This window comes from Oculina patagonica, chromosome 12, assembly GCF_052425735.1.
Source record: "Oculina patagonica isolate OP01 chromosome 12, crgOcupat, whole genome shotgun sequence".
Taxonomy (NCBI): domain Eukaryota; kingdom Metazoa; phylum Cnidaria; class Anthozoa; order Scleractinia; family Oculinidae; genus Oculina; species Oculina patagonica.
Window position 1 is genome coordinate 21,491,788 of NC_135769.1, and position 18,208 is coordinate 21,509,995.

The following is an 18,208-nucleotide window of genomic DNA, read 5'->3' on the forward strand; positions in this document are numbered from 1 at the left end:
TATACACTCGAATAAAGGGAGGGAAACCATGAGAGTTCAGTGTTCGAGCATATACAACACGATGTCAGTTAATGCTCAAGCTTAGACGCCTGACAACTTTATTCATTATTTACTCAGGTACTGGTAAAACCATAACAGGAGTGCACATCGCATACTGGTTTGCAGAACGAAACAAGAAATTAAAACCATACAAGGTTTTAGAGAAAGACACTGGCGAATCTGATTATGATGGAACTCACAAAGCACCACCTCAAGTAATATATTGTGGACCGTCTAACAAATCTGTAGATGTGGTCACAGGTAGGGTTTTGCCTCACTCATTTCAAACCGATCTTGTTGTAGAATCACAAATAGAGCTATTACTGTTAAAGTTTTCTTGTTGGTTTTTCGTAACCAGAATACGACATGGCCTTTACTAAGTGACTTCCCTGCCAAAAATGCCGGCTTACCTTATGTCTTTTCTTCTGATTCTCGTAAATATTCTTTGTTAGAAATCTAGCTCAATCTCACTATTTCCCTCCGTTTGTGAGCCTGAACATGTAAAGACAGCCTTCATTGACATTTAACATACGTATACAAACACTTTTTTGTTATCGTTATTTGTCCATTTACACTTTCATCAAGACAACTATACATTCAAGAAAATTTATAAATTAATCTTAAATGCGCCATCATTACCGTACAATATCAGCCGTACAAGCTGGTTTCTCTTTAATAACGAGACTGCTCAGTTTTAGTTTGAAATAATCAACAGTTACACGACACAATATCAACACCTGTTTTGAGCTTTACTCTTTTTTTCCTCAGAGTATCTTTTGAGGATTCCTAATCTGAAGGTTCTACGAGTCTTCAGTGATCAAATTGAGCAAAAGGAATTTCCAATTCCAAATAAGCTGAAGCCAGCCAGAACAACAAGAAGTGACGAAGAATTAAAGATTTCCAGCGACAAAATAAGACATGTGTCTCTTCATCGCGTGATTCGCCGGCCTAAATGCCCCCATTCACAGAAGCTGCGACAATTTGAAGAAGGGTTCGCCCAGAGCAAAGCACAGGGTAAAAAAATAAGCCCAGAGAAAGTCACTCAGTATTGTCAAGTAAGTGAGACTGAACATACAAATAGCTTTTAATCTACGAGAGTAGCTCAAAAAAATTCAAGGAAAAGAAAACTAGGAAAGCTGAAGAAGCCTGGGTCGAGTTGAACATTTAAATGAGTAAGGGGAAAGGATGACTCAAAGATTAAGAGGTGTATGCAGTCGTTTCCTTTGCACACCACTCATCCTCCATGGACGAGTAGGGGGAAAGGGAGAAGTAGAGCTCTTGTGCTATTGCAAATCTCTAAAAAAGATCAGGAATAAGCATTTGCCGCTAACCATTCCTTAGTTATTGTAAAATGTAAATAAAAAATGTAAATGTTGTTATACAAATGTGGTCAGTTTCTTAAATTATGGCGAATACTAATGAAGGGCTTTTTGCGATTATTGGAAGATGTTTAGCCTGCGTTGCCGACGAACAAAACTTCGGTATAGTCCGGGGTTTTGTTCGTCGGCAACGCAGGCTAGAAGATGCTTGGAGTCAGTGATAAATTGGTACTTGCACAGAACGGGTCAACTTGCAATTGTCAACATTACCAACATTAGCTCCGTCACACAATGAAATCGTGTCCTTTTTCACCATTTTTTATGATTGTAATTTGAAATTCTTCTCAAGTCTATTCAAACTTTCTAATTAAAAACTTTTCTCTATTTCATTTCATCAGCTCATCGAATTGGCCAAAATGTGGGCTCTTCAAGAATCTGGAGTTCAGATCATTCTTTGCACATGCGTAGTCTCTGGAAGTGCCACAATAACCACTTCCTGTGACAACATCCAGCAGTGCATTGTGGATGAATGCGGCATGTGCATGGAACCTGAGTCACTCGTGCCAATCACGTGTTCAGGAGTAAAGCAAGTGGTTCTGATTGGTGATCACAAACAGTTACAGCCCGTCATTCAGGACCATGTGGCTAAAACACTTGGATTAAGCGTGTCTATGTTCGAGAGGCATTCTGAACGAGCTAGGATGCTGAAACTTCAGTACAGAATGGTAAGAAGTGTGAAATACATTAAGAAGTCTTTGTGTAACAATAAACTTCCGTTGAAAGGATGCTGCATAAGCAATTACATGTAAGTGTTCTGACGTAGAAGATCAAGCAAAGAAGTCAACTTTTCAGTTATAATTAAAATTTTTAATTAAAAATCAACGATAAAATCGAACGACGTTTCGGAGTCGTCGTGACGCAATTTTCAAGTTCAAAATGATTAGAACTGTAAAAAATAGCTCGCTGGAAATTAAAATAATAAATAATCAATTACGGAATGTCACGCAAATAGTTTGGCCGATGGTTTAATTTAATCCAGTTAGCAACATCTCACGCATCCCATACTGCGCACAATTTCACGCGTGATTAGCGCGCGACCAATACGAAAATGGCGGCTCCGCTCGCAAGAGAGATGAATCACCGTTTTCTCGTTACCGTGACCTATCACTTTTTTCTACTTTTCCGAGTCTAGCAATCACCTTCATACTACAAATTTCTATTGTAGAAAAAAAACGGAAATGTGAACTTAGCCAGTGATAATATTATTGCTTATATTGTAAGAAATTATGGGGTATATTCAAGGTCTTCCTGCTCCTAAACAAATACAGGGACCCCTCTTTTTTATTTCAAAAATAAAGTTCTCTTTGGATGAACAACCAGTAGGCAAAGTTTGAGCGAAAATCTATTGTCAGTTCTATTTCGGTGGAATGACCTTAAGGACGGAAAACTGTGAAGGTCTTTTGGGACAATACAGTGTTTGTCTCTATAGTGCTTGCCAGTGGAAGATGACTGGTTCATCCACTTGCTGGTGTAAATGCCTGAGTGTGTACCCTACATTACTAGCATTACACAACTCGCAAGTGGTGTAAATTGCAGCCATAAGTTATTCCCAAAACGATCTAAAAAGTTTCACAAAGAAATTGAAAATAAAAAGATGAAATTGCCACTGTATTCGGAATAAAGAAGAGTTACCTTTGTTCTTTGTTCTTGACTCAGCAAGGTCGTCACTGTTGACAACAATGGAAACGTTTATTTGATTTCTATATTTTTCAAAAAAAAAATATCACTAACTAATTTCTTATCTTTTTTTTACCAGCACGAAGGGATATGTGAATTTCCATCAAAACAGTTCTATGGTAAAAAACTTCAAACAGCTGACGTAGTTAAGTCACGTGATCCTAGCCCAGTGACTTTTTGGCCGGCGCTGCTACGTCAGCAAAGCAACCTTCCGATTGTCTTCTGTCACGTAGAAGGAAAAGAAGAGTCTACTGCCATTACAACCGCAGAGAGCAACGAGGGATCGAAGAGAAACATGAAAGAAGTCAAGAAGGCGGTACGTGAAACATTTATTTAATCACATCCATTCTTTTCATCTCTCATCCATTCATGTTCCCCTTCTTCGCATAGCCTGTTGTAAAAAAGGATAAACTTAGGAGAAAATTTTAATTTTAAAAATCAGAATTAACTGGGAGAACTTGTAACGTTAACTGAGAGCGTAAAGTTGCACATGCGGTCGTTATCTCGAACTCAATGCAGTGTTTGCATCAACCCATCAAAGCTCGCGTTAGACATATCGTCACTTTCGTTCCTGTTTATCGTCAGTGACTACAGCACGAATCGCGTCGTGTTAATCAACCTACCACATCCTTACGACAGACGCGCGCGCGTCTGTAAATGGTCCTAAGTCATGTCGTAGGCCTGTCGTTTTTATTAAAGCTTGTCGCGTGCGAGAAAGTCGTACCGTGTAAATCTGCCCTAACATAACTTAATCTCTTTGCAATCTTCTAATTTTGGCGCAATTTGAGTTGTATTTATGTCAGGAAAGTAGCAACGCATCATATAGTTCCCAAAGTTAATAACAACTCACTGAAATTTGCGACATTTTGGTAATCCCCCGAATATAATGACTGTATAAGGCTAGTTAAAATACTGCAGTTAACTTAATTATGGGAACTGTACGGTAGTTCGGATTTTGAAAGCAGTATTGGGTAGACAGAAGCGTTAGATAACGAAAAAGAGTCACGTAAATTATTATTGTGAGTTTACCAAATCCCTAACATAACTTAATCTCTTTGCAATCTTCTAATTTTGGCGCAATTTGAGTTGTATTTATGTCAGGAAAGTAGCAACGCATCATATAGTTCCCAAAGTTAATAACAACTCACTGAAATTTGCGACATTTTGGTAATCCCCCGAATATAATGACTGTATAAGGCTAGTTAAAATACTGCAGTTAACTTAATTATGGGAACTGTACGGTAGTTCGGATTTTGAAAGCAGTATTGGGTAGACAGAAGCGTTAGATAACGAAAAAGAGTCACGTAAATTATTATTGTGAGTTTACCAAATCTTCTCCTTGCACACGGGCGATCGGAACCTAAGCCCTCGCATGAAAATTCCCGCTAACTTTGCAGGCTAAAGCATGAACACTATGCTTTTTTTTTCTTTGCAGGTCCAAGTTGCAAAATACCTTGTGAACCGTTACGGGCCTAGAGTGCGCATGTCAGACGTGGTTATTTTGTCACCTTACAGAGAGCAGCGCAGCAAAATCACTGAATTTTTGAAGGGAGCGTACGATGATATCCAGGTCACAACTGTCACTAAAAGTCAAGGTAAAGGACTTTAAACAAGACAAAAGAGTAGTCTTGATAAAACCGACTAAACGCTGAAGATGTCAGTTGTTATACTCTTTAATAGCGGTTAGCTCAGAATAAAATCTACTCATTACCTTGTGGTTGCGTTGTAAGTCAAAATCTCCCAGGCCATTATCAGTTGTATTCCACAAACGCCATCCTTGCCATTTATTTATTTATTTGAGCTCTACCAAAAAGACTACGAGCTGAGTTTTCTATAACCGATTATAGTTCACCACAAAATTTCCTTCGATTCTGATTGGTTTAAATTGATCACGTAACGCGATCTAGTGTTCATTCGCGTGCCCGTCCGAGACAAATGACCGGATGGATAGTGCCGCCCGTGAAATTTTTTTTGTAAATTTCGGCTTTCAATTGAAAAGTAAAAAATAATTCACTATGCTCGTTTTTGAATGGTCTGTGGTGAACAATAAAAATGTTAGAGTGTTTCTATCTCGGAACTATCCGTCTGATAGTTACCCTCGAAGCTTCGCTTCTCGGGCTAATATTTGTTTAAAGAGCATCCATTTCCGTAGGGAAACTATCAGCCGATAGTTCCTCGACAGAAACACTCAACTGTTTAAATAGAAAACAGTGGGAGAACCAATCAGATTCGCGGATTTCCAATAGAAGTCGTCTTTGGGTCTACTAAAGCAGATTGAAAAACACCAAAGCATTTCTGGTCTGTCAAGGAGAATGTGCAAAAGGAAAAGACCACAGCCGTGCCAGTAACTGAGTGCTTTTGTTATCTGTCGAAATAATGATAAAAATTTCCGATATTGATGTAAAATCGGAAGGGCTGCTTTTTAGCATTGACCTGATTTTGCGCTTTTGTTTATTTGCAGGAAGTGAATGGGATTACGTCATCATATCTTTGGTTCGCTCGTTGAAGCGTGACGAAATAGATCCCGAGCCTTCTCTTAGCTGGCTTCGTGAACATTTGGGTTTTTTGACAGATGAACATCAAATGAACGTGGGACTCACGCGAGCTCGCAGAGGACTTTGCATCATTGGTGAGATATGTCTTGTTTTGTAGTTCTTTTGACGTTTTTTGTATTATAACGAAAGCGGAAAAATTATCACGGGGAAAACCCAAGGGTTCACACGCTATTTTAACAAAATAATAATAAATTATTACACGACTAAGGTAGTCAGTGGGCCAATAACTAAAATCAACCAAAAAGATGGCTCCATTGCTGTTCCAATATGTTATAAGTATTGGATCAGTATTGCCCCGTATGATCCTGTGCTAACCCGTGCAACGTTTGTTTGGCTTACAAAATATCAGCTTTCCGCTGATATTTATAAAAATCTTTTTCATTCATGTAATAAATCTCCCCGGTCTTTTCTATACGGACCTTGCTGCAATCGGTCCATACTCTCAACACCTCGGGCCGATATTCTTCCGGTATGGCCCTCGCGCTTGGTGAATTAGATATATGTATTGGCGTTTGTCTCACAATGTACTCACTTGTGATATGAATCGCGACATTTCGACCGTATATTGCTAGTCTTCATCAGGTGTTGAGATCGACTGGTTACGCGTAACCTTAGCAAGATGTTCCGCTGCGATTGTTTTATTTTCAACAGCTATGATTGGTGCTTTTCAATCCTCGCTGTGGCGACCGCCGAGGAAACAATCTCGGCGGTTCGCTATTGTACAGTTCTGCTGTTGTGTTTTTGGATCGTGGGCATCGATGCTTCTAAGCTTGGATTCCACTATCTTTGTAGATGTTGTCAGGGTCATGTAAAATGTTCTTTGACCCTTCGTGTGTACCATTGTTCAATAAACTTTAATTCATCTCAAAACGGGTGGTGCCCGGTGTTGTGGGCATGCTCTGAAACGGCGGAGGTCGTCTCGACTTTCAAACAGTGCGTACGCCTTGTTGCTGTTACTTGTAGGCAGCGGCGAACTTGCTCGGGAGTTGCTCCGACAAATCTTTGATGTATGGTAAAACTGCAGTGCATTTAAACTCGCGGGCATTGCGCTGGTGTTTAGTTTTCTGTCTTGGAAATTTTCTGCAAGAAAGGAAAAAGACAACCATTAGAAACAAGAACAGTTGACAGGTGTTTTTTCGCCGTGGAGATAACAGAAGGTTTTGTTACGAGAACAATACCGCGTTTTACTGATTCGGGGTGGTGTGAATCATACGCTAAGTATTGTGCGTGGGTTTTCTGCCGTAGGTGGTTTTCACTGTCACTCCGTGAAAAAATAAATCCAAAACTAATGAGTCAAAAAATCAAGAATATTACAGGTTGTAGAAAACTACTATATAAACTACTTGTCCAAGTATCAGGTCTGTACGTTTTTCCGTGCTTGAGTTATCCGTCAAAATGTTTTGTGCAAATTTAGAGAGCACAGTATGGAAACGCCATGTTGGAGCCCAACTGCCTGGGCTCCAACATGGCGGCCGGAAATCAATGAAAACATCTGGCATTAAATTCTGCGCCAAAAAGCGACTATATCCCTCTCATGAACAAGTAAACATACACATAAACACTTCTCGCAAAACCTCAACTGTCCAGATTGTTAAAAATCGCAGGATGAGACATTTTTTAAAGAAAACGTGACAGCCTTCTGGCGGCCATCTTTGATCTCGTGTGGTGTGAAACTCCAAATTCAAAATGCTCTATCTTAAACACGGCGAATGCAATCGAGCTGAAAACCTTCAATAAAATACATATTGAGGACGTTTAATAACCAGTGAAGAATAAAAACTCAGGGGTCTTGCGATCCTGGGTTTTAGAATTTTGATGACGTCACGTGAAACCAACGATACGCTGGTGGTGACTACATCGTGAGACAAACGCTAATACTGTATCGTAAACCGTAAACTTTTCTCCCATTTCTCCTCATTTATCATCGAGAGAGTAGTATAATATAAGAGCGCGAAAACATAAAGAAAACTTTTGAAATCTTGTCTTATACGCCTAATTTTTCCTGAAAATGGACAGCTCATTTTGTTGATAATTTGCTAATTATTGTTTTATTCACTTTAGGAAACAAGCATCTTCTCGGCATGGACCCAATGTGGAAAAGTTTGCTGCAACACTATGAAGAAAATCTCTGCCTTGTGGATGAATCGTGGCCTTGACCGTAAAAATAATTATTACCAAGCTCTCAGTTAATCATGATCTTTGTTTTGATCCAAGCCTTATAAGAACATTGCTTTAATTTCTTAGTTTGGGGTTTATTATGAGAGTTATGGTTTAAACAACGATGCGAAGGGAAAAAGATGGGAGGATTTCGAGAATTTAGAATAGGCTAGTGAATTATAATATTTATTACACGACTAAGGAAGTAGTGTAAAAACTCTCAGTCAGTTTGTCCTATTGCTGGTCCAGTATTTTCTACGGGTGCGTTTCTTTGGGAAAATCCAAAATTGGATCATTACATACATCATACATCACTTTTGTTTACCCTCGGATTTGTAGAGTAGCTTATACAGCTAATATCTCCGAGCATTCCACAGTACACAGCACAATGGGCAAAGACCAGACCACAACACCGAAGACACCATGCCGTTCTCTTTACGATAAGTGTGTGGGTTCTTTTACGTCCCCTGCTGACCATAACACTGAAGATGCAGGAGACGGGACCTACGGTTTATCGTCCTTATCCGAGAAGACTAGAATATCGAACCATTTGCAGATGTCATTGCAAAGGCAGCATGTTCTTTTCAGTTATTTTTAAGACCCTGAGTGCTGGTTCGGTCTGGGAGTCGAACCCGAGACCTCTCGCACGGTAGTCCGACGCTCTACCAACCACGTTAACACATTTCGCACAAAACATAAAATATCAGCACAAATTTATTTTCCGTCGAATGTATCCTAGCTAAAATCATATAAGTATACAAAATCTTTCACAAAATCACACGTCGAAAAAGTTCTTTTTTAGATATGGCCTTAAAGAGCGAACCTGTATTTTCACAGCAAAGACCGCTGGGTCATTGTACTTTTTTCGAATACTTTCCCAAAGAAACGCACGGATCATGAATCCTAAAAGTCCGGATTTACATTTGATCTGATGTATCCACTCGGAGTGTGGATTTTTCAGATCATTGATCCGAGATTAATCCATTTTCGGATATAGGCAAAGAAACGCAAAATCCGTTTTTGGATACAAGAATCCGGATTTGGGTTTTCCCAAAGAAACGCACCATAAGTATTGGACCGTGTTGTGTTCCGAATGACCCCGCGCCGGTACAAAAAATCTCTTATTAATCAAGCTTGCTCGGGACCGTACTAGGAGAATATTTTAATATGACCGGACAATTTGGATCAATTTAGGTTTCTGGGAAACTGCTCACCTACCCCTCCCCAAACCTAACATTAACCCTTACTTATCGCTTTGGGCAAAATGTTAGGTTTGGGGAGGGGTAGGTGAGCAGTTTCCCAGAAACCTAAATTGATCCGACAATTTAATAGGACACTGTCACGGGGATTTTTCTGCTATTTGGTAAAAAGTACTAAAATTGGCGAAGTGGTCTTGCTCGTACATGAAATGCACCTAGTACATCAAGTTGAAGATAGAAAGTAAATTGTTGTTGAAGGAAGAAGGGAGCCATTATCATTTTTTTAGCTGTTTTTCCAGGCCACAAGGACAGAACTTTAAAAAATCAGCCTGACTTTTCCAGTTGGGATCTTAAGTTCCTGATGGCATCGCAATTCAACATTACATTTGTTTGTTCTTAGATAACTTAATTAACCTCAGTGATATTTTATAACTTTTTATCTTGTTAATATTGTACAGCACTACGGATTTTTAGATTTAGCGGTTCAGAAATTTATCTGGCTCGGACATTGAGGAAGACCTCGTCCCACGTATGGACAATAAAATTGTATTGTATTGTATTGTATTATTATTATTATAAAAGTTTTTAAAATTTAAATTTGTATGAAAAAAATACTATTTATTATTAATGTAATTGCAAAGACATTTTATTGACTTTTTTAACAGCTCCTGTGTGTACATTTTTAATGATAATTGTGAAATAAAGTTATTGTTTATTATTATTTAAAAATTATTATTATTATTATTATTATTATTACTATTATTATTATAAGTATTATTATTAGTATTATTCTAATTATTATTATTTATATATTTATATAAGGGTTTTTTTTTATAGATTTTGAGCTTGAGGAATTAAAAACTAAGGAATTAAAAGTTAGAGTTTTTATACAAAACAGGATTTTTTTGGTGGAAATGGTTTTCAGGGTCTGAATTTTCTCGTACGCTCCGCAATACGTTCCCCTTGGACTCCCCGTGCGTTCTGCATGCGTCCCCCCTAGCACTACGCTGTACACGTTCCCTGTGCGTTCGTCTACGGGTTTCGGCTGGTTCCCTTTTACGTTCCCGTGCTTTCCCTGCGAGTTCCGTCGTTGGATTACTCGTCTGATACACCATGCGTTCCCTGCGTGTTCACTTTGTTACATTTCCTCGTGTATTTCCTAATGCAATCTCCGTACCCCCAGCGTTTCCATGCGTTTGCCCTGCGTTCCCGCGTACGTTCATCCGTGCGATGGGTTGCTTCCCTCCAATGTTCCCCAAGCATTTGCCGTGCGTTCCGCCATCCGTTCTTCCGTGCCGTCTACAGCACGCCACTCCGTACGTTCCGCCCAATGGGGTTTCTAATGGATTACGTCCTACGTTCCCTTGCATTCGCTGTGGGCTGCCTTCTGCATTTATCTGTCCGTTTGCTTTCTCTGTGCGTTCCCGCGCGCATTCTCCAGTGCGTTCCTCTTGTATTTCTCTGGTGTTCCTTTGTGTTTCGCTTGCGTTTCACCATGCATTGTCCGCGAACGTTTTGCAATACGCAATCCCGTGTGTTCTCCAATGGATTTTCGGTCGGTTCCCTACTACGTTTCCCTAGCATTCGCTGTGGGTTCCCCCATTCGTTTGCTCGTCTGTTATAGGGTGCGTTCCCTTGTGCATTTCCTCGTGCGTTCCCCCAGATGAATTATCCGCACATTATTCGTGTGTTTCACAATGCGTTGCCCTCGAGCGTTACGCCCGTACCGACCCCATGATTCTCCTTTTAGTCCCCGGTTGGTTCCCTCCTACACTCTCCATAAGGTTTTTCGTTCGTTTCATCGTGCGTTTCCTCATGCATTTCTTGTGCGTTCCCTGCACATTCACCTGGCGTTCTTTTGCGTTCCCCGTGCGTTCTGCTATGCGTTCACTGAGCGTTCTATTATACCCTTTCCTCGAGTTCAATGGGTGTTCTACCTTTTTCTTATCCATTCCCCCATTGCAGTGATACCCTCGTACCTTTTGGCTTGTATTCACCGTAGGTTCTCCCACGCGTTTAATCCTTTGTTACACTGTGCATTCCCTAGTGCATTCCATGTTTCCCCTGCCATTTGCGTTTGTAACAGTATATCCGGTTAAAATATTTTAAAAATGTGAAAAGGATAAGCCAAAGGTATAAAAGATTCATTAAAAGTGTAATATAAAAACCGGCTAGTAGCAGTAGCAGTAGCAGTAGCAGTAGCAGTAGCAGTAGCAGTAGCAGTAGCAGTAGCAGTAGCAGTAGCAGTAGCAGTAGCAGTAGTAGTAGTAGTAGTAGCAGCAGTAGCAGTAGTAGCAGCAGTAGCAGTAGCAGTAGCAGTAGCAGCAGCAGCAGCAGCAGCAGCAGCAGCAGCAGCAGCAGCAGCAGCAGCAGTAGCAGTAGCAGCAGCAGCAGCAGCAGCAGCAGCAGCAGCAGCAGCAGTAGCAGTAGCAGTAGCAGTAGCAGTAGCAGTAGTAGTAGTAGTAGTAGTAGTAGTAGTAGTAGTAGTAGTAGTAGTAGTAGTAGTAGTAGTAGTAGTAGTAGTAGTAGTAGTAGTAGTAGTAGTAGTTGTTGTAGTAGTAGTAGTAGTAGTAGTAGTAGTAGTAGTAGTAGTAGTAGTAGTAGTAGTAGTAGTAGTAGTAGTAGTAGTAGTAGTAGTAGTAGTAGTAGTAACCTTTATTTTAACACGATAAAAATTTAAAGCTGAGTAGCTTGTGGGGTCGTGTATAAAATAAGCTAGAAATGAATTAAAATACTTAAAAATATATAAAATACAATAAAAAAAAGTCCTATAGTATAAAAATCAATCATATATAAAATTCCCATCTCTGCGGCGCACGCTCGAGGCGGTTATGGTGTCGAATTTTAATTCTGTTATATAATCTCTTGTTCTTATACGGTTCAACAAGTCTTTTTTACTCAACTGCGTAAAATCGTGTTCCTTAAAACTGACCATGTTCCACAGAACGGACCCTCTATGTGCCAGAGAATCTTTCATATACCTGGTTTCGAATCTTGGCACTACGAGGCTGTGCTTACCCCGCAGCGAGTATGTATTTCGTCTTCTCGTGCAGATACTCCAGGGGCACCCATCGAGAATATAGTTCAAAACCCCTTAAAGATAGCACCGTCGAACGTATTTTAGTATTTAAACGATAGATATAAGCATATTTTTATCCCCTAAAATTTTTTTATCTGTTCAGATTTCCTAGCTGAAAGTCTAGTGATCCGAAAGTTATAGGGATCAAAACTTACCTTTTCGAAAAAATTCCAGCCAGAGAAAGGCTCCCGAAAATTCTAGGTGACCTTTTTAGAGTTAAAATCCGTTAAAAATGAACAATTATACCATTTTTTAGATATTCGAAAATCCTAGGAAAGGCAGGCAAGCAAAAAAATTAACAATGAATGTTCCGAAAATTCTAGATCTCAAATCGTCTTCCGAACAGATATTTTAACGAAATATTCCGTTGGGTGCCCCTGATACTCTCAGATAGGAGTGCTGGCAGCTCATCACTGTGTCCTTTATGGAAGATCTTTAGGATCTCTGTTATATAGTGTAATGATATGCTCTGCCACTGGGCATAAGTTAAAACTTCAGTTGAAGGCATGTGCCTAGGTAAATTAAATATAATTCTCGCTGCCCTACAATGAAGACTATTAACTGAATTTACAAGATCAGAATTAGTGAACGAACCCCACAAAATATCACCATACTTCACAGATGGCAAAATTATACTATAACAAGAACATTGAGAAGCTTGAGAAGCTTAAAATCGGGCGCTTTGCCTTGAAAGGCAGGGTTCAGTACAGCAGAAACCACGAAGCAGTTACTTAGTAGCACTCAGTCCGACTGTGTTTGTGTAAGTCACAGGGCTTGCATGAGCTGTATTAGTGTGCATAATATAATATCTAGAACTTTGTCGAGATTGCATTATTACTTAATGACATGATGGTTTCAATTTATAAATGTATCTCACACAATACAAATAAACGATTGAAGTAGACGACTAGACAATGTAAAGTTTTAAGACTTAGCAAAGTGCAGTGTATTGGTAATACTGTAAGGTGCGGTTTCACCTGAAGGTCGTGTGCTTTTCGGTATTTTCCAGGCATTGCACTTTGATGGGACAGTACTACAACTGTTTACCGGGGAACTACTATTGTCAAGAAAATGATCACAACTTGTTGATGAATGATTGAACATTTGTTTCATACCATTACTGTAATAGCAATTGATGAAGGCTTTTAGTCCTGAACCAAAGTATAAGGACTGGGAAATACTGAAACCCATTATCAGCCACCTTAAACGGAAATATCTTGTTGGTGTTTCAAGGAATCCAAGGAAACTTCACTCATCCCATGTATCTATGTATTGCGGTATTTTGTAATTTTTTGAGTGATTTTTGGGGATGTTTGGCAGGTGATAGTTTTTTTAAAAGAATTAGTAAAATTTAGACAACTAAGAAATATTGAAAATTTAATGTGAATTTAACATTGGAATTTGAAGTTAGAAATTGGCAGACGGACACCAAACAGTCCCGTGACATCCTGGAGTGTTTTTGCATGGGGGTCAACTGTGTGATGATGTTTCCATTTTTTTCTTCAATCCCCACTGATAAAGAACTGTTGTTGGTGTTATGTTGGTGTTATCACATGTCAAGCCTTTAACAAGGTATGAAAGAACACAAGGATTTAAATTATTCTGGTGCTCAATTTTTGCGTAACTAAAATTAATGGTACTCAAATTCCTGATGGATTCTGTCTTAAACTGTTACGAGCTTAGTATTTCCAAATTATTGCATGTCAATGTAAGGCAAGACAAGACATGCCTTGGTTCTTATGTAATTCTCTTAAAAACACATAAGATATTGACTATAATTTTGTCTGTGCTATGGCAATTCACAGTGGGGTGGTCTTGATGTGTCTTTAACTTGTGGACTGGACTGGACTAGTAAAACGCGGACTAGTAAAACGCGGACTTGTAAAACGCCTCTAGACACTTCGAATTCCTTGGCCACAATCATCTTACGGCTCTCTTCAATACATAATGTCTCAAAAAAAACAGTAACCTCAGAAAGAAGTCAGAAGCAAATAAGGTCGAAAGACCGAATTTGAACATATAACGGCAAATGTTCTAATGTCACGAACGTAGGAGTCGTGTAGGCCCGTCACCTTTATTTACCACATACTGCCCCCAAATTAAAACAGTACCCTCAGAAAGAAGTCAGAAGCAAATAAGGTCGAAAGACCGAATTTAAACATTTAACGGCAAATATTCTAATGTCACGAACGTAGGAGTCGTGTAGGCCCGTCACCTTTATTTACGATTGACTGTTGATTTCTGGACGGGCCCCGTTCTACCTCGTGCGAGCAATACAAACGACTGCACTCAACAGACGTCAAGTAGTGGAAAGAAAGAAACATATGCACACAACTCATAGCATCAATCCCGTTGTTTTAGTAGGGGTTTGCAGAACGAACATGTGCTATACTGCAAAAACATCTCCACGCTAAAACAGACCATAGAGTGCTCAAAAAAGCTAGAAATATGCCGTCGAAGAAACACACAAGAGCTTCAAACACAAATTGTTTCGCTCGCTAAACCGTTTAGTTTTATCCGATTTACAAGCGCTTGTTTTACAAGTCCGCGTTCTACAAGTCCGTGCTTAACAAGCCCTCGTTTTACAAGTCCGCGTTTTACAAGTCCGCGTTTTACTAGTCCTCGTTTTACAAGTCCGCGTTTTAATAGTCCGCGTTTTACTAGTCCGCCTTTTACAAGTCCGCGTTTTACCTGAGTCCGCGTTTTACTAGTCCGCGTTTTACAAGTCCGCGTTTTACTAGTCCGCGTTATACTAGTCCGCGTTTTACAAGTCCGCGTTTTACTAGTCCGCGTTTTACTAGTCCAGTCCAGTTCTCGAAATACAGTATGCCAAAACTCCCCGCCCTCTAAAGATAAGTCCTTGACGGTTCTTGTCGTTTTTTTCGGTGCCTATTCATCTTCGGCATCTTTCTCATCCACCTCTCGTTCTGTCCTGTGTCTGTCATCACACGAAAGAAAAGCTGATTCTCAAAAAATCTGCCACAAAAGGAAATTGACAAAAACAATATGAAAACCATATATCGAAAGTTTCTTATTCTAAAATTTTATCATACGTCTTAATTCAGAGCTACAAAGAAGTTCCTCCTTTTGAGTTATTGATACTGTTCTTACAGTACCTCTTTCCACTAGCGAAATTTTACAAAATTCCTTCGCGGCGAAAAGGTAGCGCGAATCCAGAACAGACTCCAATCGAGAGTGGGTTAATTCTAGATTACTATTAATTAACTATTACAACATTCATTTTTAAAATAGTTTCCCAAGCCGACTAAGCTAACTAAACGTCGAGTGTATCTTTCAGTAAACAAAACATGCCGTTATGACGCCGGAAATCCAGCTCACGCATACTATACCCCGTGACTCACGCAAACCTCCGACTTACGTGCTACTACAGTCATTCCTTTCTAAACATTTCTTTTTTTGACCACCAGCGTACCTTTCTACCCAAAAAACTCATGAAACCGCCCGGTTTTAACCTGTTTTAACCTTTCAAAAATTAGAGCGTTCGAAACTAAATAAGATCCGTAATCACAAACAACATACAGCCGTTTACCAGCACTCTTTAAAACTCCTGAAACCCTTCAAAATCAGGCAAAATAAATCTTTGAAATAACCTTTATCAATGTTTCTTATTTTTTATTCAGTTCTATAAAATGCCTTTCATACACTACTGTCAAACAAAAATTTCAATTTCCTCAAAGTTTCAAGACAAAAGAATAACAAATATTTCGTGCACAATGTAATTTGATTAAGCCAATATTATCACGTCTAAAAATACTTCAAGCAATTCAGTGAAAACCCGTTTTTTTTTCGTATCAACGAAAACCACTTTCGAATAATCAATACATGAAAATAACAATAAGATCAAAAGGAAGAAAGGAATCTTTCTAATTATTTGAAGACTTTCAAAGCCGTGATATTATGCATCCAATCCGCGATAAAATTTAATTACAACAAAATCCAAGTTCTCATTTTGAAGTCCACTTTTTTCAGTTGATACCTTTATCCAACTTGTGAAAAATTCCATTCAAGTTCCTATTAATACTGTACATTCCCAATGTTTTGCTCAGGTCTTCAGAAGCGTCTTACTAACCAAATCTAAAATAATTCCAAAACATGCTGTACAAACATTGTACTCTTTGTGACAAACGACTTGACGACCAATTGTTCAGAAATGAAAATCGACACAGTTCTTGCTAAATAAAAAAAAAGTTTTACGGCGGAGTCAGGCTCAAAAAATATTCCGCAAGATCACACCCCCATTTATAGTCAGAAACCAGCAAACCATCTAGTTTGCTAAAAAAAACACTGCGTGACATCAATGACGTTACCTTTTTCATTTACACTTGTCAATTTCACAATGGTGAATATCAGTACAGTATGGGGCCCAGTTCTCGGCCACTTTGTGTTTAACGCGTTTTTTCACACTCCAGTTGAATCAAAAGAAAAAGGTATTTCCTTCAAACGATAGACTGATTCATGTGCTTTAAGTATCTTGAGTTTGATCGTTCAATTCGATATAGAAAGCTCACACGTCCAGTTTACGCGGAGGTAGGTGAATTTGCATTCCCGAAAAAGTTGTTTGTTTACGGCTCCAAATTCATGGATGTAGTTAAATTCGTATTTTATCCAAAAGCCCCCACCATACGAGCTAATTTTTGGCATGTGAAACGTAGAATAATTCAGCTTTCTGCTTTAGTTAACTTTTCGTTGAACCGTTGTATTTTTTGGTCTTAATTTACTTCGAAATTTTTTCTTGCGACGTTTGCGTATTTGCCAGTTCTCGGCCACCCTGCTCGCTATCACAGCTTAGCGCTTGGTTTTTAATATAATTTCATCTGCTGCTGCCAGAATGAAAGAAATAAATGTTTTAAAAATAAAGTTCAATCTTATCTCTAAGTTTTGAGCTGACTCTTGTCTTGTCTATTATTTCTACAACACCTAAATCTTTCAAGACCTTTTCACTGCAAAATAAACCATCTAAATGCACGGGTCACACAATGCGGTTTTGCCAGAACCTGCACATAGGCAACTAGGCGCGTTAAAATCCTTCTTTTCTAAAGTAAAACAAAGCATCATAAAAATAATTTGGGATCGATATAGTATAAATAGGTTTACAGAGTGATTTTATGACTGTGAAAATTAATTGAGCATTTTTTTACAGATAATTACGCACAAGCTTTTTAGTGGCCGAGAACTGAGCCAAGGTGGCCGAGAACTGGGCCCACAAATGGAGCTTTTATTTTTATTATTGCTCGGGCAAATTAATTTTTGACCGGTCGATAGCTTTACACCAAAAAGCTGAATAATGTAGCTAGCTCTGGGAGAAATTTCAAGTTCCTGCGGTTCTTCTGAGGTAAGAAATACAAGTTTACGTCAAAAGTGGCCGAGAACTGGGCTAAGGTGGCCGAGAACTGGGCTAAGGTGGCCGAGAACTGGGCCCACAAATGGAGCTTTTATTTTTATTATTGCTCGGGCAAATTAATTTTTGACCGGTCGATAGCTTTACACCAAAAAGCTGAATAATGTAGCTAGCTCTGGGAGAAATTTCAAGTTCCTGCGGTTCTTCTGAGGTAAGAAATACAAGTTTACGTCAAAAGTGGCCGGGAACTGGGCTAAGGTGGCCGAGAACTGGGCCCACAAATGGAGCTTTTATTTTTATTATTGCTCGGGCAAATTAATTTTTAACCGGTCGATAGCTTTACACCAAAAAGCTGAATAATGTAGCTAGCTCTGGGAGAAATTTCAAGTTCCTGCGGTTCTTCTGAGGTAAGAAATACAAGTTTACGTCAAAAGTGGCCGAGAACTGGGCCAAGGTGGCCGAGAACTGGGCTCACAAATGGAGCTTTTATTTTTATTATTGCTCGGGCAAATTAATTTTTGACCGGTCGATAGCTTTACACCAAAAAGCTGAATAATGTAGCTAGCTCTGGGAGAAATTTCAAGTTCCTGCGGTTCTTCTGAGGTAAGAAATACAAGTTTACGTCAAAGTGGCCGAGAACTGGGCCCCATACTGTACTTTGCCCCGTAAGCTTTTTTCTCTGTCCTTCCGCCGAAGCAAAAAAACACAACCTGATTACACATTAACCCAAAAGTCGACCAAGTGTGCCTGCAACGATTTCCTGT

The 18,208-nt window shown here is 39.3% G+C and overlaps 1 protein-coding gene across 2 annotated transcripts in view; it reads left to right on the top strand.

The window, feature by feature from the left end:
- The window catches only part of LOC144633653 (3'-5' exoribonuclease HELZ2-like), a 43,613-nt gene extending 34,129 nt beyond the window's left edge, over window positions 1-9,484 (top strand). For both annotated transcript variants that reach the window (XM_078492496.1, XM_078492497.1), the window contains exons 19-25: window positions 118-300; window positions 808-1,094; window positions 1,757-2,083; window positions 3,175-3,411; window positions 4,531-4,690; window positions 5,557-5,724; window positions 7,712-9,484. In XM_078492496.1, coding sequence (XP_078348622.1) covers window positions 118-300; window positions 808-1,094; window positions 1,757-2,083; window positions 3,175-3,411; window positions 4,531-4,690; window positions 5,557-5,724; window positions 7,712-7,806 — 1,457 coding nt within the window. In that variant the 3' untranslated portion in view covers window positions 7,807-9,484. The remainder of the gene's footprint in view (window positions 1-117; window positions 301-807; window positions 1,095-1,756; window positions 2,084-3,174; window positions 3,412-4,530; window positions 4,691-5,556; window positions 5,725-7,711) is intronic.
- Window positions 9,485-18,208: the final 8,724 nt, after the last annotated feature.